The sequence below is a fragment of the Typopeltis vanoorti genome, chromosome 16 (genome assembly GCF_054136105.1).
Source record: "Typopeltis vanoorti isolate ZY-2024b chromosome 16, IOZ_Tvanoo_1.0, whole genome shotgun sequence".
Taxonomy (NCBI): Eukaryota; Metazoa; Arthropoda; class Arachnida; order Uropygi; family Thelyphonidae; genus Typopeltis; species Typopeltis vanoorti.
The window spans coordinates 25,003,693-25,028,143 of record NC_143564.1 but is presented as its reverse complement, the minus strand read 5'-3'; the positions used below and the strand labels follow the sequence as shown (position 1 = coordinate 25,028,143).

Sequence of the window (24,451 nt, the reverse complement as noted above, 5' to 3'; positions counted from 1 at the left end):
AGAGTGATGGTTAGATGCAGGTCTGCTAGCTTGACTTGAATGTTGGGGATTATCAACATTCAGCAATTCTTGAAAGTAATTTCTCCATTCTTTCACCAAGTTTGAAATGATAGCTGTCTACCATTTTTTTCATGTATGACAATATTTCCACTTCTTTTTGTTTTATGGTGACAGATATAATTTATCATTTGAAAAGTGTTTCTAGTATCCCCAGTTTTATTATAATTTTCAAGTTCCTCACAGTATTTATTTATTTGATTTTCTTTGTCTCTGGTCATTAGTTCATTGATCTTGTTATTTAAAACGTCTAGTTTATCTTTATTGATTTCATTCCTGTTTAAGCGGTAGAGTTTCCTTGCTTTATTTCTTTCATCTATATATTTTTCAGTTTCAGGGGTAATCCATTTTTCCGAGTCTTTTGTATTGCTGTTTCCAAGAATTTTGTTGGATGTTATGCTTATTGCTTCAATGATACCCTTATACTTTTCATTAACTGGATCTTTAAGAATGTTTTCCATATTGTCTTCTAATGTGCTGTGGGAAGATGCTGCAATTTGTGGGTTATTTAGTTTGTCCCATTGTATTGTTTCTTTTTAGGCTTGTTATTTTTAGAGGCTTTTAGTGAAAGTTTAATGTGGGCACTGATTATTCTGTGGTTAGAGTTTAGTTCAACCATGTTATATGCTCGACAGTTCTTGATTGATCTGATCCACTTTCCATTGATTAGTATGTGTCTATTTGGGAATGAGACCCATTTGGAGGTCCACAGTCTTCCTTTTGGATGGAGAAATTTGGTTTGGGTGATTACCATGTTATGGTTATTGCAGAAGTTCATAAGAGAATGTCCATTGTTATTTGTGGTTTCATGATAAGTGTATTTACCCATGTTTTTAGTAGTATTGGCAATGTCTTTACCAATTTGGGCATTAAAATCACCAACAATGAGTGTGACATCGTGAACTGGGATGTTCATGACAGTTTCAGAAAGATCTTTATAAGTGTCTTTATCTTCTAGTGGAGCATTTGTGGATATTATTGTCAGTTTTGAGTTGGTACTTATGGTTATGAGGAGAATTTTTTCAGACACTTTTTCAATTGATGTTACTTTTTCTGCTAGTTCCTTCTTCAGCATTATTCCAACTCCTCAAGTACCATTATTGTTTGCTGAGTTATAAATAAATAACTCAATTTTTTGTCAGCTGATAATGTTTCATTCACTTCACGATTGTCAGTTCTCTATCTATGTTCTTGTATACATATAATGTCTATATTGACTTTTTCTGCTCCTCTAAGTAGCTCAAAAAATTTTCCAGTTTTCTTGAGTGTCCGTATATTATATGTTGAGAAGATGAGATTAAATTTCCATAATTTAATTTGATCATACTTTCTTGTACCTTTATTCAACCAAGAACTTCCTGGAAGGCTTTAATCCTTGGTATGCATAATAACTGTATCAGCAGTTGAGGCACAAGTCTGTGTGGAAGTAGCTGATATTATCTAATTTCCTTTCATAATCATTTAATATCCACATATTGGGTGATTGGCCCTAATATGTTTTACCAGTCACTTTAGCCTACTGGGAATTTACCCAGGGTCTCCAGGTGCACTGCGAGGAGGTGTGACTTGGATTTTTATCCCCAACTTGATATAAATATAGTAATAGGATTGTATAAGATATAATGCATTTGTTCCAGAAACATGCAAGAGAACTGCAGACTCTAATCTGTCTTCTGTAGAAGATCATTTCTGTAATACTCACATGTTATGACAAAGTAACAACTAAATTTGACAAGGAATATGAATATTCTATGATATCAGTCGGATTCACAAAGCAGAAGATTGTAAGATGAACTGGAATAGATAGAAATGGTAACTATGCTAGTAGTTAGATTTGTGAGGGGTTGACTGACAGTAGAAACACAAAACTATAAGAGTATGAAGATTACTAGTGGATGTTCCTCACTGAACAGCAACTGTGGAATGATTTTGAAGAATGTCCAGAGAGTAATATCCAATTGTTTGCTGATAATGCCAACTTAGAAAGGATGATAATGAATACAAATAGTAAGTGATAAGGAATGCATCTGAATAACTTGAATAGAATAGTGATATGAACTAAAGATGAGTATTAGTTCAATCTTTCACCAAGGCAAGGTTATGCATGTTGAATTTTAGAGGATGGGCATTATATTGATGGGAATTCCAACAGGTCTGGAATTTCTGCATGAAGAAAGAGAGTTCAGAAACATAGCAGAAAGAGAGCAAGTTTAGTAGCCACATTGCTAAGGTGCCAAATTTATAATAATGGATAACTATAATATTAAAGAGAACACTACTTTTGCAGCATGATAGAAGATATTCTTCCTCTTTATGAGGTCTTGAATGGATCACATCTGTAGTTGAGGTCTTCGACCTTTATTGAGGTCTCTTCAGTGGCTCCCACTGAAGAGACCTCAATAAAGGTCGAAACTAGTCTGGGTAGTGGCCTTTCCCTTAATGCATAACATTATACATATCCGCAAGGAGATGTGTTTTGCATTATGGGAGATACTGAGATAGGAGAGTTGGTATCTTGCTCCACCTTTGCAAGAAGTTGCCCGGTGTTGTACCACTTTACCCCAGTCCTGAAGATACTTTCAGGCGCAAACTTTGTTTGCATACACTTGGATAAAGGATTAAACTAAATTTATTATAGTCTAACCAAGTAAAAAATAAACTTGTAACATCTTTCTGTAAAGGTTAGAAATAGTGTTCAAACAATTTTGTGATACCTAGTGAAAAAAAAAAAATCTCCAGTAAGCATATTTAGCCTAAATGTGGTCATTTAGGTAAATTTAGTAATTTAGCCTACATCAGTGCTCTAAGTGATATTTTGAAAAGAAAGCACAGAGATCTTCATTTCCATAAAAGCCTAACTAATATCTGGAAATCTGGTCTCATTACTGCAAATACTAAAATGTATCTGCAAAAAACCACCAGTGCCTTGGCTGATGTTGTGCTAATTGATTCTGACATTCAGGCTGTCCAACTCCACCTGGATAATTTATGTAAAAATGCAGCACTGTTTGGGTTATTATTATTATTATTATTTGACACCTCCAGGGAATCTATGACTCATCGAGGGAGGGCACCTACTCTACAACTCTCTATCTCCACCACTCAACCTCATCCACCAACTGCATTATCTACACCAACACAATCACTGTCCTCCACCACCACCACCACTAGTATTTTCATGGACAATCACAAACATCCATGCCCAAGGCAGGATTTGAACCTGCTTTTGGCTGGAGAGTGGATACGCTAACCACTCTGCCAACCAGACCTGCAACTGCTGTTGACTGCCAGGGCTGCCAGCCAACAGCAGTAAAACTAAAGTGCTAAAGAACAGAATAGAATTAAATATGACCACATGACCACACCGTTGAAGAAGTAAATGATTGTCTGTGCCTTGGTTCCTATATCAGTACTCTAAGTGACATTTGGAAAAGAAAGCACAAAGATCACATTCCTAATCCTGATTCTTGAAGAAAGCCAGCAAAGATCCCTAATGGAAACAATTCAGAAAAATCAACTAAGATGGTTGAACACCAACTTATGCATCGACCTTATCCTATGTTCAGTGAATGTGTACTCAATAGACCAACTAATGAACACAAAGGAAGGGAAAGACCAAGAAAATAATTTTGCCGATACTTAAGTAACTACCTCTTTTTGAAGATACAACTCTTGAACCATTTGACATTTACCATTTAGCACAAAACAGAGCAACCTGATTTGACTCATTTTCATTGAATGAACTTTATCTCTATGAATTGCTGTTATTCAAATATTTTGTATGTATTTTCTTATTCATACATGAATAAATTAAGATGATGAATGAAGATAAGATTTGCAAACAGGATAATTCTAATGATGATCAGAAATTAGTTATGTGCATATTACTATGTAAAGTATACTCATCATCAGTGAATAAAAGACAATGCTTAGAAAACAAAGCAAAATATAAATAAAACAGAAATAAATACACCTAACAAGCACAGTAAATTGTACAAGATAATTGGCCACATCATTTGCCAGAAGCATTCCCACAAGCATACCTGCCATGTCTAGATGAATCACCTGATCAACATTTTTTGTTCAATTGATAATCAATCGCCTCCATATAGTTATTAACTGAGCTACCAATGTTTGCAGCCACTATTTATTATTGGTTAGTTATTAACATTTTGCAAACAATCATCTTTCCCTATTCTCATACATATATTTTTTTAATTATGCTATTATAAATGCAAACATGCACATCCAGAGTTTTTAGAATCACATATAATTCACTCCATCATACAGGACACACCCATATATCACAACTGTAAATTATTAATAATTCATATGCCATTTCTATTCACACCTGTTCTTTCCCACCTTGATATTTTCCATTCTCACATGACTCATTAATGTTAAGCCATGTGAGAATAACATATTTACGTCTTTCAGTGATTTAAATATACTAACTAAATATAGCATTCTCTTGAATTATTATAAAATAATAATTCTTGAATTATTTCTCTTGAATTATTGTTTGCTAACAAATATTTTCCCCTCTATCCTAAAACAGACACATTGGTTTTTCCCCTCTACACAGATTTGGTTACATTGAAGAACCTCATCTCTTATGACATGTGATATGTCTGCCAATATGCAAATAGGAAATTGTGATGGAGTGAGATGTTTCCTATTGACCTACCAGAAGGTGAAGGTAGCAGCAAGAGTTTTCTGATTGCCCCAACATTAACATGTTAAAAAATGTAATTACTTTGGCACATTAATCACAGACAGCAGGTTAAATTACAAAGAAATTATAAAATAGAAAATAAATCTAGGATGGACTGCTATGACTGATTGCCAACCTAGCTGGCTGAGTGGTTAGCGTATCCGCTCTCCAGCCAAAAGGCTGTGGGTTCGAATCCCACCCGGGCATAGATGTTTGCGATTGTCTGTGGAAATACTAGTGGTGGTGGTCGGCGGTAGATGGTGTTGGCATAGTTAGTGGATTGAGTGGTGGAGACAGAGTTGTGCATCAGGTGCCCTCCCTCGATGAGTCTTTGGACTCCCTGGAGGTGTCAAATAATAATAATGACATATAATTGGTACATTTATGTGTGTACATATAATGACATGTACACACATAAGGAAAAATAGATATTTCTCTTAAAGAATTTAAATTACAGTATGTAGCACAATTGGCACAGTATGGAGCACAATTGTACTCCCAGACTTCTTTATGATGCAGAGGTGTTTTCAAAGCCTATCAATCATTGTTTTTCCCTCTGTTTGACAATACAAGTATTTGAGAAAAATAAATAAAACAGCATGGATGCGAAATAAAATCCAATCAGGAGGGCAGGAAAAAATTACTCTCCTATATTCCAATAATAGCAAGAATTAAACAAAACTGGTTACAGTAGTGTGAACAGCTGTACAGAATGCCAAGTGAAAGATTTCCTCAAATTCTCCAAACTGCAAGAGTAGAAGAGAAAATGCCAGTGGGAAAACCAAAAAGGAAATAGATATAAAATATCGAGAATATAATTGATCTGAACACTTTTAGAGATTTAAAGTAGCTAGGGCTGCAAATAAATTCATCTGGAAAGCTGTTGATCATCATAGCTTCAGCCTTTCTTATTCATGTTTAAGGTTGATGATGAAAGTCCTGTGTATGTGATTGGATTGGCTTACCATTTGAAGTGGTAAGTGCAGGCAGTTTGAAGGAATTCAAGAAAAGGTATGACAGCTAGTGTGAGTGATGTGGGGTCTCCCTCAATGAGTCCATGATTCCCTAATAGTCTTCTCTTGTAATAATAATAATAATAATAATAATAATAATAATAATAAACATGTTTTGATATCTATATGGGAAATATATGACTACTACATTACTTCAACATTGGTATTTCTTCTAGGTCTGGCTCCCACTGATGAGACCTCAGTAAAGGTCAAAACCAGTCTAGGCATTGGCCCTTCCCATAATGCATAGCATTATACATACCTTTTTTTTAAGGTTATATGGTGGTCAACATTAATATTTACGAATTTGGGTGCACAAAACACACATGTTGAAATGATTATTTTACTTATTATTAATAAAATAACAATTGACGTTTTGACCCCTACATTGGATCATCATCAGAAAGATACATGTGTATATGAAAGCAAGCTACATGCTCTTGTACTCTACAAAGGTAAATTGAATCTGCTCTGTTAATTGATCTTTTACTTAGCCTGACCTCTAGTGGTAAAAAATAAAATAAAAAATAAACCTTGCTAAAGTCCTCCTGTACTAAGATTTTCTTCTGCGTTCAGGTTGCTATACTAAGATTTTTTTCTGGACTTGTACAGTGTTCAGGTTGCTATTGAATGTTTAAAAATAAATAAATAAAAATAAAATACACTTCACCAAATCTTTTTGTCTTGAGATTTTTCTTTGGCTTGTTCTGTTTGCTATAATGGTTGCAAATGGGCTCCACATTCTTGGAATGGTTAGACCATCATTTTTGTTCAGGTTAGGATTGTGTTTGAGCATTTCACATGCTTCTTTAAATTTCCTCTCGAACCATGTTTTGGTGCAGTGTAGGGACTTGGTACCTTTCCAATCAATTCTGTGGTATGTCTGGAGTGCATAGTCTGAAAGGCTGGTTTTTTCTAAATAGAGGTATTTAATGTGTTGTTTGTGTTGATCCTTCCTAATTGGGATGGTTCAGACCATGCACTCCAGACATACCACAGAATTGATTGGAAAGGTACCAAGTTCCTCTGCACCAAAACCTGGTTCAAGAGGAAATTTGAAGCATGTGAAATGCTCAAACACAATCCTAAACAACCTGAACAAAAATGATGGTCTAACCATTCCAAGAATGCTGGAGAACCCATTTGCGACCATTATAGCAACCAGAACATGTCAAAGAAAAACCTCAAGACAATAAGACTTGGTGAAAGTTTTTTTTTTTTTAACATTCAATAGCAACCTGAACTGTGCAAGTCCAGAAGAAAATCTTAGTATAGCAACCTAAACTGTACAAATCCAGATGAAAATCTTAGTATGTGAGGACTTTAGCAGGGTTTATTGTTGTTGTTGTTTTTTAACCACTAGAGGTCAGGCTAAGTAAAAGAGCAGTTAACTACATAGATTCAATATACCTTTGTAGAGTGCAAGAGCATGTAGCTTGTTTTCATATACATTTCATGACCTCAATACAGGGGTCGAAACATCAATTATTTTATTAATAATAAGTAAAATAATCATTTCAACACATCTGTTTTGTGTCCCTAAATTTGTAACTATACATACCTGAAATGTGTGTATAATGAAAGGTGCTTTGTATTATGAGATACTAAGGCAATTTATGTGAAGTCATTAGCCTCTATGTACAGGAAGTCTAGTCGTGAAGATACTTCATATGCAAACTTTGCTTTAATTTTAATTTCTTGATATCAATTTTAATTTCTAATTTAAAATCTAATTTCTAAGGAAATTACTATTGGTTGTTACCAATAGTAATTTCCTTGTTTTATCATCATCATCATCATCATCATCAAATTCCTGCCATGTACCCTCAAGGGGTGTACAGGATATGATAGTACTACATGAAAAAAATTACATCATTATTAATTTCCTATCTACAATTTTCCTCCAAATCAGTCTGTTACTTGTCAAGACTCCAACATTATCAGATCTTATATTTCTATCGTCTAAAGCACTTTGTACCGTATCAATCCACCTATATCTTGGTCTTCCTCTGGGTCGTTTTGCTGCCAACCTGGCAGAGAACACTTGTTTTGCTAATCTTTCCTTGCCCATTCTGTTTAAATGACCATACCACCTGAGATTAGCTCTGCTAACACATTCCTGGATGCTGACAATGTCAAGTTCTTTCCTAATATCCTCATTTTTACTACGACATTGCCATTGATGTCATCTGTTCACGCCGATAATCTTTCTCAGGACTCTCATATCTGTGGTCTCTAGTCTTTGGTCAAGTGTTTTAATTCTGACGCAGCTCTCAGATCCATAAGTTAAAACTGGTTTGAACACTGTCTTGTATACAGCTAATTTAGTGTTCTGACTGATTTCCATATGAATTTATTCAATTGACTTCCCACCATACCAGCTTTGCTGATTCTGTTTTCTATTTCTATATTTAATTTACCATCTTCAGTAAAAATCGTGCCTAAATAGCTGAAATGTTTTACTTGTTCCACAGGTTCTCCATTCGCAACACAGTTTACATTTTCAATGATTCTGCCTATTTTCATTGTCTTTGTCTTTTTATTGCGGACCCTCATACCATATCTATTACAACAGCTATTCAATTTAGTCAGAGAATTTTGCAGACTTGTAGCAGATTTATTTAGAAGTATAAGATCATCTGCATAAAGCAAAGAGCTGACATTAACATCTCCAATTTTGATATCATTTAATACCACTTTCCTTCATAATGTGATCCATATAGATAATGAATAACAGAGGGGATAATGTACATCCTTGTCTCACACCAGATTTAACATTAAACCATCTTCCTGTACTTCCTTCAATTCTAACTGCTGACTTACAACTCAAATAAAGACTAAGTATTGCTTGATATAATGCCCCATTGACACCATATAACTGCAGCGTATTGAATAGCTTCTCTCTTGGCACCTTGTCATATGCCTTTTCCAAATCGACAAAACTTAAATACAATCTTTGTTATATTCCCGTGCTTTCTCGACTATTTGTCGTAAAGTGAAGATCTGATCCTGACAGCCTCTATTTGGCCTGAATCCAGCTTGTTCTTCACCATGCTTTTCTTCAACAATTCTTCTCAACCGTTTCTCAAGTATACTTGCATAGATCTTGCCAGGAACACTCAGTAGGGAAATACCCCTGTAATTCTCACATGCAGTTTTATTTCCCTTTTTATATATGGGTACTATGAGAGCTCTACTCCAATCATCGGGAATTTGTCCCTCTGTCCAGGCTTTCTGAACTATGCAGTGCAGCCACTGTAAGACTCTTATACCACCATACTTCAGCATTTCTGGTCGAATATCATCTACTCCTGCTGCCTTTCCACATTTCAAGCCTTTGATGGCTTTTTCTACTTCAAGTATGGATATGTATTCCTGACTGCATGCCTGGTCAGTGTTTTTTATCACTGTGCTGTCATCACTGCTTGTTTCATTTAGCAGTTTTTCAAAGTAATTACTCCATACTTTAAGGATGTCTTTTTCTCCCATTTTCATGTCACCTTTATCATCTCTAATTCCTTTTACAGCACTCTTTCCTCCATTCTTAAGCTTCTTCAACAACCTCCAGAATATTTTGCCACCTTCTTGATATTTATTTTCTATGTTCTTGCCAAAGTCCTCCCATGACTTTTGTTTAGCTAGTTTTACACAGTGTTTAGCATTCTTGCATTTGTCTCTATATTCTCTAAGAGCACAAGCTGACTTATTTGACAGGAACTTTTGATATGCTTTCTTCTTTTCCTTCATTGCCTCTTTAACTTCCTGTGTCCACCAGGGAGTTCTGATTTTTTTATCCTTACAGACAACCTCACCACATGCCTCTCTGGCAGAATCAATCAATGTTTTCTTCAGAGTTTGCCACTGAATCTCCAAGGTTTGATTCCAGTTCTCAAACTCTTTCATTTTTTCTTCAATAATCTTTGTGTATTTTAGAGCTGCTCAACTTTTATTCGCTTTAAAACTTTCTTACATGTTATTCTTTTCAATATTCAATTCAATTTTATCCTGCTCAAAACTAAATAGTGATTGCTTCCAATTTCAAATCCTCTGTACACTCTGGTGTCCTGCACCAGGGAGAAAACATCACTATCAACAATAACATAGTCAATGAGACTTTTCTTATTCCTAGCCTCTTCTCTCCATGTGAATTTGTGCACATTTTTATGTTGGAACATGGTGTTAGTAATAACCAGTCCATGTCCTGAGCAGAAATCCAACAGATATTTGCCATTACTATTAGCTTTGCTCTTTTCTCCAAATTTTCCCAAAATATTTTTGTATGTCTCACAATCATTTCCTACTCTGCTATTTAGATCCCCAACAAGGACCAACTTTTCATTTTTCATTGTGTCAGTTGCTTTTTCTAAAGCCTCAAAAAACTCCTCCACTTCTATCTTAGTAGAACCTTCTGTGGGACCATAGGCACAAATAAGTCTCATTGTCCAGTTCCCCATTCTCATATTTGCCCACATTACTCTACTTGAGACTGACTGCCATTCAAGAAGATTAGCTTCGTATTTTGTGTTGAATACTATGGCTACTCCTTCTTTTCCTTGATTGTCATTGCCTGAATATAACATTTTGTATTTATTGCTTAGAAAGATCTCGCCAGTTTTGGTCTTTTTTGTTTCAGTCACCCCTATTATGTCGATCTGGTACTTATCTAATTCCTCAGCTAGCTCCATTTCTTTGCCATTCAGGCTTCTTACGTTGATAGTACCGATCTTTAACTCTGGTGATGTTGAGTTGGAGTTTGTTTTCAGATTTGTTCCAGTAGCTGACTTTTCGCTGTTCGCCCTGGTTCCCTGGCGAAAACAACGGGGGCCTTGTTTAACCGGGCGACGCCCCAGCCGGCATGAAATTCTGTCATGTTGTACCATCATTTTTTATTTTGGTTTAACCAATAAAAATACAATTTGGTCGGCTAAATCCCAAATTGCCAAATCCAAAATTCCTTGTTTTATGATTTTACAATTAAGGATGTTTGTCCTGTGAGATTTGTTACATGTTTATTGCGCAAACAGTGCTTTATGTGGCACCACTGCAAACTTGGTGCCTTAACCACCAAGAATAGTGGCTAAGGCACCATTGTTCAAAGAGTTTAACACGAATAATTTTGTATAATATAGTGTGTGTTTATATTCAGTGTTTTATTCATTATGGAGGTATGATATGAAAGCCAAATAGGAGAAAATGTGTCAGAAATGTTTTCTGAGTTCCATAAGCAAAAGTAGGAAAATGAAGTAACAAATGTTAATGATGAAAGCCATGTGAAATCGAGATTCTTGTCAAGAATATATTTGAAGGAATGAACAGGAAATATAAATGTGGAAGTCTTGAGAAATGACTGGCATATGGCTCAAAAAAAGAGAAGAATGAAGGATAAGTGAGTGTTAAGAGTGTGAAAGAGTGAGAAACTGGGAATAAAGAGAGATAGAGTATTGTAAGGAGATTCTATCATATGAAGCATGTTTGATGAAAATGTAATGAAGGTATGTTTCTCAGTGCATAGATCAAGGTTTTCAGTGAAGCTGTAGTATGCAGAGAGGGTAAGTCAAAGAGATAATTGTTTTAGGAGGCATGAATGATTTGAAAGATGAGAAATATGCAGTGAGAAAAGATGTGAAAAGGTACAGGAAAGAAGAGACAAGGAAGAGTGAGAGAGTTAAGATTGAGAGTCTGCTGCCATGGTATGATAGGAATGAATTGAGAACAAGACTAGATTGCAAATGAGACAATGAGAAAATTGTCCAGAGGAATGGTGTACAGTTTATAAATGTCTGGAGTGAATTAAGTGGAAAAAAGTAGAATGTAGATATTGCAGAGAGCATTGTTCAGTGAGAGGTTGGAAGTGCAAAATCAGGGGAACTAGAAGTATTGGGGGGATGCATTGATTTAATCAACTGCTAGAACTTTTTTTTTTATAATTCCACAATAATAATAGTAGCATTTATGATATTAATTCATTAAAGGATTTATTCAGTGCATGAGGAGATCTCATCATTCAAAAGTATTAAAATTACCTCAAATTCGTTTTGATTTGTAAATCATTTTTATGATTGAAATTTATTCCATGTATGATTTTTGCAGATGGAAAAAAGAACTACAAGAACTGCAAGAGAAAAAACATTTTTTGATTGGTGACTGCCTCTTGTCTTCTGCATTTCTTAGTTATACTGGGGCTTTCAGCTGGGACTTTCGCAGCAGCATGGTTTATGATGACTGGCAGCAAGATATATTGTCCAGAGAAATACCACTCAGCCAGCCATTTCGTTTAGAGTATGTGCTTACTGATGATGTGGAAGTCAGCAGGTAAAACTAGTGAAAATTAGCATTTTTTTATATAATTTATAGAAGGTAAATAATAAAATATATATTTTACATAAAATATAAAAAATATATACTTTATTAAGATAAATACAACATTTTTATAGTATTGTTAGTGTATCTTCCAAAAATTAAGACATTTTCTGAACTGAGTTGTTGCAAAAGTAACATCCTATGATACTGCCACATTGAATGTCACTGAATGCTTCAGTATGACTCATTTTACTGTTAGTTCTTGTCTCTGAAGATTGCAAGCCTCTGTCCTTCCTTTAACACCTATATGAGCCATAGCTGTGATGTATATAGCCATATCCACTACCACGAAGAGGTGTTCAGATATTTTTGATTAGATAGTATACCTTATGCAAGCTGAATTTTATATAGGAATATATATATATATGTTCATGCAGATTAAATATTTAAGATATTAATATCCATTAAAATATATCGAGTAAGGGACACAGTTAGCTGTAAGAATTTCATCATTTAAACTAACCATACATTGGCATTTTATTTTAAATTTATTTTATTACTTTAATATCCAAATATTTGGATTATTTTCACTGTGGTACATCCAAAATATTGCAAATTCACTCTACTACAGAAACCCATTTCAGGAAAAAGTATACATTCAATTGTTCATGCAGATTAAATATTTAAGATATTAATATCCATTAAAATATATCGAGTAAGGGACACAGTTAGCTGTAAGAATTTCATCATTTAAACTAACCATACATTGGCATTTTATTTTAAATTTATTTTATTACTTTAATATCCAAATATTTGGATTATTTTCACTGTGGTACATCCAAAATATTGCAAATTCACTCTACTACAGAAACCCATTTCAGGAAAAAGTATACATTCAATTGCCTCTTTCATAACTCAGAGACCAAATAATAATGATAGTAACTTGTGTAAAGAGTTGTGACTACTTTAGCAAGCAGCATTATGAATATTATAGATAAATGTGGGAAAATATGAGAATTAACATAATGTTTTACTAGTCATAGGAGGATGTGATCATTGCAATTAATTTTGCAATTCAATGAATTTTGCCATTCATTGATGATAATAATTATAATTATTGTTATTGTTATTTTCTCAGGCATCTCTGTGGAGTCTTGCCCTAATCATTATTCACACACCTATATACCCTCTTGAATTCATTCACTGACAGACCACTCAAAACTGCCTCTGGTAACTCATTCTACCATTCATCAGCCTCCAGCCTCTCATACACTTGTTTTCAGTCCTATAAAACTCCTTTAATAATGTATATACCTATCAACATGCTTTTCCTTATATTAACCAGTCTTCATAACCCACAGATCTTCAATCTATCTTTCAAGAGCATTCTATAGATCTGTCATGATTCTGGATCCTCTGTACCACTTTGTCATCTTCTATGAATTCAGGCTCTAGATCTCTGCAGAGTAATCCAATCACATTGGATTACTCTGCAGAGAGAGAGATTACCTCATCTCTCCTTTTAGACAGCTTTAATCAGCTGTCTAAAGAGAGAGATGATGACAAATCTCTGCTTATCAGTCTTGTTCTTCAACATCCAAGTAATCTGATTTTGGTCACCTCTGCAATATGTCCTCAAACTTCAACATCCTGTTCACAGTCACTCCCTTGTCTCATTAATTTCCTGCAGTTAGTTCCATTAATGTAGTAAACAGCTTGTGATCTCTTCATTCCAAAGTGAAGTGAATGAACTTCCACTTTGCTACATTAAACTTATAGCATTATTCTTTGCCCTTACTGCCAGCTGCTACCAGAACTACAACCCTCTGGTGTGAATCTAAGATAATTACGGTTCCCAAAATCAGGGAAAGACCCCAGCTCCATTAGAAACCTTTACCCAATCACCCTTCTGTGCTCAACCTACAAGCTCATGGAAAGAATCGTATTGAAAAAGATCTTCCCGCTCATTGAGATAGCTCTCTCTCTATATATAGAGCAAGCTTTAGGCCTGGCAGAAACTGTTGCGATCAAGTCTTGGCTTTCACAACTCAAATTGAGGCTAGCTTCCAAAAGAAATTAAAATCTGGAGCTGCCTTCATTGACTTGACATCAGCCTATGATACAGTCTGCATCAGAAACTTGCTCTCAAAGCTCAGTTTCATTATAAAATGCAAAACAACCTTACACTTCTAGAATCCAGAAAAATTTGGGTCTGTACTGAAGGAAGGAAAAGCAGACCCAAATTACTCCAGAAAAGCTTGCCTCCAGGGCTTTGTTTTGGCTCCAACTCTTTTAACATCTATATCTCGGACACTTTCTCAACAAGATCAAGCAAATATACGTATGCAGATGACATGGCGATACTTCACCAATCACCTTTTTTTGATTCCCTGGAGGTTGCCTGAACACAGATTTAGAGATTCTTGAAAAATATTTTGATCAGTGGCACCTAAAGCCAAACCCCCCACCAAAACAATGCCTATGCCTTTCAATTTTGACAACATGAAGGCAAACCGTCAACTCAACCTAATTTTCTGCTGCAGTCCAGCCAAACAGGATCCTCACTTGCATTACCTGGGAGTGAACTTGGATAGAAGTCTGACCTACAAAAATCATATTTGTAAAGTAAAAAACAAAATAAAAATGAGAAACAACGTCATCTTAAGACTAAGTGGAACTTGCTGGGATTGCAGAGCCAAGGCACTTAGGAACTGAGGCCTGGCCCTTGTTTACTCTGCTGCAAAGTACTGTGCACCAGTCTAGGAAAGAAGTACTTACACAAACATTATTGACTCCTAATCAAACATAACCATGCGCACAATTAGCAGGACTCTGAAATCCACCCCTCTACCATGGCTACCAATGCTTTCCAACATAGTGTCACCAAATATACGAAGAAAGCAGGTTTCACTAAAAGAACTGGAGAAAATCACAAATAACTCCCTACTGCCTCTCCACTCAACCCTTATAAATCTCCCTAGAATCTGGCTGAAGTCAAGGTACCCATTTTGGGACATAACCAGAGCCTCTTCTAGTCCAGCACCTTTAACTCATGACATGTGGAACCAACAATGGGCTATGCACTTGCCAACAAATGGCTCTCTTGTGAAAGATCCCTGCAGCTGCCAGCCCAGCTCCCCCTTCCTAGAAGGCTATAGACAGCTATCAACAGAATCAGGGTGAATCAGGGCAGATGCATCTATCTCCTACATAAATGAAATATGGCAAATAGTCCTTACTTCGACTGCACCCATATTCTGCAGACTATCAAACATATCATCAGTGACTGTCCCTTCTCTGTTTCCACAGACCTGCAGGAGACACATGAAGTGTCAAAGGAAGCTCTAGAGTGACTTTCAGCATTGGACATTGAACTATAGCCAAACTCTGCCATAAAAATACATACATACTGCCAAGTTATTTAAATCGTTCTGCAGAATCTCTGTATCACCTTTGTTAACTATCATTCTACCCATTTTTGCAGAATCTAAACAAACAAACAACTGGACATTTCCACTTAAATAATTTGCTGTATCATGGATGTACAAATTAAGCCAAATTTTCCTGGATTCAGTTCCTCCATATGCTGCACTTTGGTGTCTGTGCATTAACCACACTCTTATCCAGATTCAGTCCCATCTCTATATTCATTCCCATTTACTCCAATTTATGTTACCATGTGGTAAGATGTTGAATGCCTTTGCAAAGTCTAGAAATATTGTTGTGTTATCTTTTCCTTTATCCATCTTAGTTATCACTTTATTATAAAAAATTGAGTAAATTACAAAGGTAAGATCTATACTTCAGAGAACTATGCTGTCCTCAAGCAGAATATCATATTCCTGTCCACCTATTCTGATTTCTGCCTTTTACCAGCTTCTTTAAATACCTCAGCCACTCCTGAGAGACATAACAACTTAGTCCAGGGGGGGGGGGGGGGGCTGCCAATTCCCTTGCACATTCTCAAACTGATATCCCATCTAATCTCATGGCATTTGCATTAAGGTTCTGCAATATCCTAGAAAACTCCATTTCTTCTACTTCTTTCTCTCATCATTCAATATTTGGTACAGTAATATGTCCACCTGGAAGTTACCCACTTGCAAAATGATCACTCAATAATTCAACTATTTCATTTGTACTTGTTAAGGTTATCTTTCTGTAGTCATTTTTCCAAACCTGTGTAGCTTCATGGAAGTGGTGTTTGCACCCATAGGCCACGTGAAGAAAGACATAAGTTCAATTCTAGTCACTGACTTTTTCCTAGCCTGTCTTCAACCAGTTCTCAAGTTAGTTGTTCTCTGGCATGGATATGCATTTTTTTTCCCCCTGGAAACTTGAGTTTTTCATTCCATAAACTTGAGAAAATTTACCATAGAATCAACATTATTTCAATTTATTTAGTGTTAGAATTGAGGATCATGGTAGTACTTGTCATCCCTCTCTTCACTGGATACTGTTTATAATTAGTGATAGTCTTTAGCCAGCTATCTCTGATTGGCTACCAGTGAAGACTGAACTCTCCTTTGCTATGTTATTATTTCTTCTTCTTATTATTATTATTCAGGCCTCCATGGAGTCAAAAGACTCATCGTAGGAGATCCTTCCTAAGAAACACAAAGTCTATCATACCACTCCTTAAACTCATTGACCATTCTCGTTCTCACCACTCCATCAGGCAATGCATTCCATGGTTCAACCATCCTCCATGCAAAATTTAACTGGCAAAGGAATCAGTTCTTCGACTAGACTCCTTTTCCAGTCAAAATACCTTCGGTGGTGATATAAATGTTTTAAGGTCTATATTATATATATATATACAGGGTGTTCGGGATAAATTTGACATATTTATAATTAATTATATTTTTCCATAAGTTACATGTATTAACACACACTTCTCTTCATTTAAAAGTTTGGACCCTTCTTCATTCATATACAAGATGTCAGAAAGGATGGATAGCTGGAACCCACCTGAATCATGGAAGAGAATAACTTGTATCATGATGATTCGTGCCCGCCATCAAAATAAGGATATTACGACTGCTGCCCAATGCTCCCTGAATACAGTAAAAACAATCAGGCATGAACTAGAGACTTGCAATGGTGACTACGAGGATGTAGCAAGAAGAAAGATCCCTAGCAGACGATCTGATTGCGTTCGTACAGCAGAATTCCTCGCAAATCTGCAGGAACAGGTGTTGAAGAACCCTGGCATTGGAATTCGGGCTTTGTTCGTGGAGTTGCTAACTGTAGTCAAGCCCTGGATAACAAGGGTAGCCAATGGTAGGCCGTATGTATGGCAGCAGGATTCGGCCCCTTGCCACACCTCTGGGAAAAGTCAAAAATGGTTGTCTGAAAATTTCTACGACTTCACCAGTCCAAATGTTTGGCCTCCAAACTCCCCAGACCTTAACCCCATGGATTATTTTGTATGGGGCGCAGTTGAAAAAGACACCAATCGCACTTCCAGTAATACAAAAGCCCAGTTAATGGATAAAATTAAAACAGTTTTTGCGGCCCTTCCCAGGGAGACTGTAGCATCAGCTTGTTCGAGGTTCCGAAGCAGAATTGAAGGCTGTGATCGATGCTAATGGTGGTTATTTTGAGTAAATCTTGTTGATAGTATTGTAATTAACTCTGCCTGTAATGTTTTTTTGTCAATTCATTAAATTTAATAGATACAAAGAAGATTTTCTTTTTCCTTACGAAACTGTCAAATTTATCCCGAACACCCTGTATATATATATATGTAAGATCAAATTCTGCTACTTTGTGCTGCTTTTGTTTGTGTAGGTGGATGAGTGTATATCTGACACTTTTTACATGGTATGAAGTTGATAGCATTTCATTTTTACAGATGGACATCTGAAGGATTACCTCCAGATGAGCTTTCCATTCAAAATGGTATTTTGACTATCAGGGCAAGTCGTTCTCCATTATGTATAGATCCTCAGCAGCAGGCTGTTACTTGGATTAAAAACAAAGAAGAGCAAAATGAATTAAAGGTAATGTAATGTAATGTAAAATAATAGTGATATGACTTTTTTTTTATGAACATAGAAACAAGCCAAAGCATATTTAAACAAACCCCCAAGTAATGTGATTTAGATCATTAAAACTGTTCAGAAATTTAGTCACATATGTTTACAGTCACATAGGTATTACTGCATCTGAATGGTTTTGGAGTCAATCGCCTGAAAAAGCTGATGCTAGAATAAAGTGTAATCAGTAATGTGAACAAGGTATCAGTGGAAATCAGAGATGTTGTAATGAGCAGGAGAGCATACTAGGTGAGAGTAAAGTGATTTTAAATGGAGGTGAGAATGGGAGAACAGGAATGCATGTTGGGGGGAAAATGGGGTAGGTCAAGTAAGTTAGGTAGACACAGTGTAATGGGATTGGATTCTTAAAGCAGTAATGAATGCATCAGCATGGGAATGGAATGGCCTGAATACATGAGGTGTTGAGTCTGAGGAGATATATGGAGCTATGGGTAAGGATGAACAGACAGGAGCAGCTGAAGAGAAGTCACATGTGCAGGATGGCTTAGGTAGAACTGTTATAGACAAGAAATGAATTGTTATGCTTATTTATGAATGGCAGGAGTATCAAAAACAAAGGAGATGAAATTGTTGCATTGAAATTGAAATTATAGCTATAGCAAGCTATAGGTCAATCAGTATCTCAGGAGTGGTAGTTAAGGTGTTGGAGAAATTGATGAAAGACAGAATTCAGTACTGGGTGGATAGGAATATGATACTCTATAAGTGACAACATGGTCTTATAAAAAGTAGTTCTTGCATTAGTAATTTGCTTACTTTTTATAATAAAGTAACAATGGAGTTGGATAAGGGAAATGGCTGATCACTGATATTGCTAGATTTTCTAAAGACATTTGCAAGATCCACATAGAACTTTGTTGCATAAATTGGAGCAAATGGGGATGGATGTGAAACTAGTGATTTGGATTAAAGGGTGGCTGATGGACAAATATTAAAGTGTGGTTTTTAGAGGAGTTGAGTCAGGAGAAGGCAAGTGACTCACAGGGCTCAGTACTTGGTCCTCTGTTGTTGAGTTTGCATATATATAGTAAGGCCTGTGTAGCTCAGTGGAAGTGGTGCTTACATCCTCTGTGTTAGGCCACATAAAGATAGACATTGTTGAAGTCTAGTCGCCTACTGGAGGAACTTTTTCTAAGCCTTTCTTCGACCAGTTCCTGAGTTAGTTGATCTCTGGCATAGGCAAGCAGGTTTTTTTCTCCCCGAAACTTTAGTTTTTCATCCCATAAACTCAAGAAAATCAATCGTAGAACCCACTTCATTTCAGACAGTAACATATCCTGTTAGGGTTAGGTACCAAGAGATGACAGCATGTGTTTTCTGGTCTCTTCATCAGTGGCTGCTTATAATTAGTGATAGACATGGGCCAGCTATCTCTGATTGGCTACCAGTGGAGATTGAACTGCCCACTCAGTCTCCAAAAGCTAGATAGGGTTTAAAGGCCTCGCCTACTCCCTATAAGGGAATAAAAGGTGTTAGCTTATTATTATTATTATTATCATCATCAATGATATAGAAAATGATTTAACAGGAAATATTCAGTTGTTTGCTGATGATGCTAACTGGGAAGACCAGTGGTAAATGAAGGAGATGAAGAGATCCTGCAGAAGACTTAAATAGACTAGCAATATGAACAAAGGTAAATGTCTGCCAGTTTAATGTGGCCAGGTATAAGGTGACTCTTTGGTAAGAGATCACAAGCTGCATACTATACTGATGAAGCAGAACTGAAGAAAACTGATGAGGCCAGGGACCTGAGTGTGATTGTGGACAGGGAGTTGAAGTTTAGAGGGCACATTGTGAAGGTAGCCAAAACAGTTAACATGGTTGTTGAAGAACACACTAACGAGCAGGTATAGAGAGGTCTTTGGAATGTGGGATATGAAGACAGATTGAGAGAATATAATATGTAAAGCCTTATTAATAGGAGAAGATGGGGATATGGCTGATACATTTAACTTGATAAGGGATTGTTACCAGCTTAATGTGGGATAGGTTCTTTGCATGGAGAGTGATTGGGGACGAATACATTGCTTGACAGTGTAGTGAATCCAGACACATTGAATGAGTTTCAAGCATAGTTTGATAAGGCTTTTGTTTCCATGCAGATCTTATGTTAATAATAATATTACATACAGCTGTTTTCTTAAATCACACTCTTTTTAAACCTATTCCTTATGGATTCATAGGTATTGTCCCTTAATGATCCAGATTTCCTGAAGCATCTGGAGTTATCAATAAAGTATGGTCGTCCAGTTTTGTTTCAAGATGTGGATGAGTATATTGACCCAATACTGGATAATGTATTAGATAGAAACATTAAATGTAAGTATCCACTTTCATACAATTTTGATTTTATTTTTTCATATGCTTTGAATATTTTATTACATCAAGGATAAAACTATGTGGGAGTTTGAGTGAGGAATATTTTGTGATGTAATGTCACGTTATCTATTTTCATAATAAATGTATATAAGAAGGATGTTGACAATCATATAATAGAACTTCACTTAACTTGCCTGATTTGCCTCATTACGAATAGATCATATCCTATGTTAGATGGAAAATATCTGCTGAGGATGTTATTTGATGAAGATTTTCATTGCAAGGCTGCATTATATTTCAGTTTTGTTTTAAGTGATAAGTGACAGTGGATTTAGAATGAATTTCAATTTTTCATGAGAGTTGCAATTGAATATTCACTTTTAGCTAAGTTTTGTCAAGTTTTCACTTTTCTTTCATTTTGTTGTATTGTAGACAAAAGTTATTGTAAAAGTGAGGTTATTGCAATGGGTATCTGATATATCAAATGTCTTAATTGGTGTGGATTTCTTTAAGATGGTGTATTGTGAGAAGTGTGATATATATGCCTGGGTAATATTGAAAGGTGTGTTAAGCATGAACAAAGTGAGAAAGTCTCAGTTAGTATGAAGTGTGATAATCTTATAGATTGTGATGTTACTCTGAGTGACAGTAGGGATTAAGAGGAAGTGACATTAGACAAGGAATGAAAGGAAATGATGACCATAAGATTTTCAGTAGCAGTGAGAAAACTTGACATTTTATGTGTTCATGTAATGTAAAAATTTATAATGTATTAAAACCTAGTTAAAGAAAAACTAAAGTTTATTAAGCAACTTAAAAGTAGTTATTTCTCTAGGGTAAGTAACAAGAGAGTAACTAGCATCATCAGAATGAGCATAGACTGCAAGTTAATGTACAGTGAAATCGAATAATTTAGGTAATCACATTTAAATTGTAAAATGGCATCTGTTTCTAATTTTAGAGAAAAAATAGTTTTTACAGCAAAAATGTATGCTTGAATAACATTTTTTTTTCAATGTTCTTCTTATGGACAACTATTTCCCAAATGTAATAAACCAACATGGGATTAGTTTTGTTTGGATTTGACTTATATAGAAAGTTTTGACATGATTGTTTTAATGGAATGGTGACACTAGCACATATATGTATTTCGATGTGAGCTGTTAGCAAGATAAGTATTCGAAGTAAAGAAGGATTTTATTATGTTTATTTCATTATAAGTACTGGTTTTTAAGTTGGAGGCTATTGAAATTGATGTTTTTTTTGTTTGTTTGTTTTGTATGATTGCTGTGGTCTTTAGGATATTATTATTATTATTATTACCATCCCAAGACTTCATGAAGTCAGAGACTCATCTGGGAGGTCCTTTTATCACACACACACACACACAGCTCATCATACTGTGTTTTAAACACATTCAAACTCTTTGCAGACACCACATTCTCAGACAAGGCATTCCAATCATTCACAACTCTGCACAAAAAAAACCTGCCTCTCACTCCCCTACTCACACCCTCTTTATACAGTTTCCAGGGATGACCTCTGGTTCTCCCCTGATCTCCCACTATTCTCTGTAAAACTTCTCCAGCATTGATCTTATAACAACCCCTTACCAACTTGTAATTCTCTATCATATCTCCCCTCTTCCTCCTGTCCTCCAGACTCTGCAAATTACATCTTCTCAATCTTTCCTCATATTCGATATTCCAGAGGTCAGAAACTACCTTAGTCAGTCTCCTTTGGACCCTTTCCCACATCTTTTCACCCTTCTGAAAACCAGGTGACCAAATCTGGACACAATAGTCCATGTGTGGCCTAATCAAAGCCTTATACAACGGAACAAGAATCTCCCTACTTCTACATGTCAGTGTCCTCTGCATCATTCCCAAGAAGCCTTTGTGTTGTCTTCACAGTTTTTGGCGATGTGTCCCCTAAATTTTAGATCCTTAACCAGTATCACCCCTAGATCTCTTATTTCCTCTACCTCCAACAATATTCTCACCAAGCATAAATTCTGCATCCCATCTTTGTTTTTCAAATTTTAAAACCTTACATTTTGCAACATTGAACTCACATCCTCATTTTTGTGCCCAATCACTCAATTTATTCAAGTCTTCTTCTAAGGCCACAACATCTTCACTACCCTTTATGGTTCGTCCCAACTTTGTATCATCTGCAAGCAACTGAATATCTCCATCCAAATCTTCACCTATATCATTAATATACAAGTTAAACAGTAATGGACCTAAAACAGACCCTTGAGGAACTCCACGAGTGACTTTCCTTTTCCTGGATATCACTCCCCCATACACAACTTTTTGATACCTATCAGATAGCCAGTCTCCAATCCAATGCACCAAGCTAATATCCAACCCCCATCTGCTCTAGTTTAACTGTCAACTTATCATGAGATACTCTATTAAAAGCCTTTGTGAAATCCAAGTATATTACTGTGTATCCTTTTCCTCTGTCCAGGGAAGCAGTCACTTTATTGTAATAAGTAAGTAGATTACTAAAACATGACCTCCCTTTAACAAATCCATGCTATCCATCAAAGATAATACCATTGTTATCAACCCAACTCTGGATCCTAGTTCTCACAAGTTTCTCCAACAACTTAACCACAACACCTGACACATAGATAGGCCTATAGTTTGATGCTTGAGTTCGATCACCTTTTTTATCGAGTGGCACAATCTTGCCCTCCTTCATATTATTAACTTTGTGCTGCACCCAATTATATCAATTGTAATCATGGTAGCCACCCGTTCTCATCCGGCCTGCAACCATTTAAAAACCTTATTCGTAATATAGTTGATGATTTTGCATATTGCTATGCATGTGACATGCATGCATTCTATGGTTTAAAAATGTGGAAAGTGACAAATGGGAATTTTGTGTGCATGTGTGTGTGCATGCGTAAGAGCATGCGTGTGTGTGCGCATGCTTGAAATGTAAGGAATAGAAAGCACCTGGAGATATAAGTATTTTATTAGTATTATTATTATATTCCTAACCCTCATGGAGTCACAAGACTAATCTCAGAAGGTCAACACTGGTGAACACAAAGTCTATCATACCACTCCTTAAAATCATCCACAGTGTTCACTTTCACCACCCTCTCAGGCAACGCATTCCATGCTACTACCACTCTCCGTGCAAAAAAACTTACCTTTTTTTATTCACTACCCACTTTTTGCAACTTACAGGGATGTCCTCTAGTAATTATTTCATTTCCTCGGTGTTAATTCAGTAATAACTCTTCAATAGCTTTATACAATGGGACCAGCACAGTTTTATCTCTCATGGTCTATTTTCTCCTCAACATTGCTGCAGTTCTCTGAGATGTCTTGGCAACCTTTGCAGTATGTCCACAGAACTTTCTCCACAATCATCCCAAGATCCATTGCTTCTTCCACTTCTTCCAGTATAACTCCACACCACACCAAGTGAGTATGAAGCATCCCTTCTGTGGATCCCAAATTTTAAAACCTTATATTTAGTTGTATTAAACGGACATCCCCATGCTTTGATTTTGCCTGCCCTTCCAGCTTATTCAAATCCTCTTGAAGAGTCAAAGCATCAGCACTATTACTAATAACCCTCCCAAGCTTCACATCATCTGCAAACAACTGAATATTTCCCAGTAGTCATATGACAATAACATTGATATAAAGATTGAACAGCAGTGGTCCCAGTACTGAACCCTGTGAAACTCCAAGCATCCTACACCCTGATACTGCTCTATCCTACACCCTGATACTGCTCTCCCATATACATTTTTTACATTATTACATTAGTCAGGCATTATCAGCCTGGGGTGGTGGTGGGGTGGGGGGGACTTTTGGCCTCAAGCACCACATGTCGCCACTGGGCACGGTCCTCTGCGACTGTCCGTCATGTTCTGGTCTCCAGCCCGACAGTCTGCAGCTCTTCCTTCTCCTGATCCACCCATCTCCATCTCGGTCTCCCTGATTGGGGTC

The 24,451-nt window shown here is 36.2% G+C and overlaps 1 protein-coding gene across 1 annotated transcript in view; it reads left to right on the top strand.

The window, feature by feature from the left end:
- Nucleotides 1-24,451, top strand: part of Dhc98D (Dynein heavy chain at 89D) — a 1,285,966-nt gene that overhangs the window by 966,943 nt on the left and 294,572 nt on the right. The window contains exons 50-52 of the mRNA XM_090406627.1: nt 11,875-12,096; nt 17,942-18,089; nt 20,333-20,468. Of these exons, the coding sequence (XP_090262753.1) occupies nt 11,875-12,096; nt 17,942-18,089; nt 20,333-20,468 (506 nt within the window). The remainder of the gene's footprint in view (nt 1-11,874; nt 12,097-17,941; nt 18,090-20,332; nt 20,469-24,451) is intronic.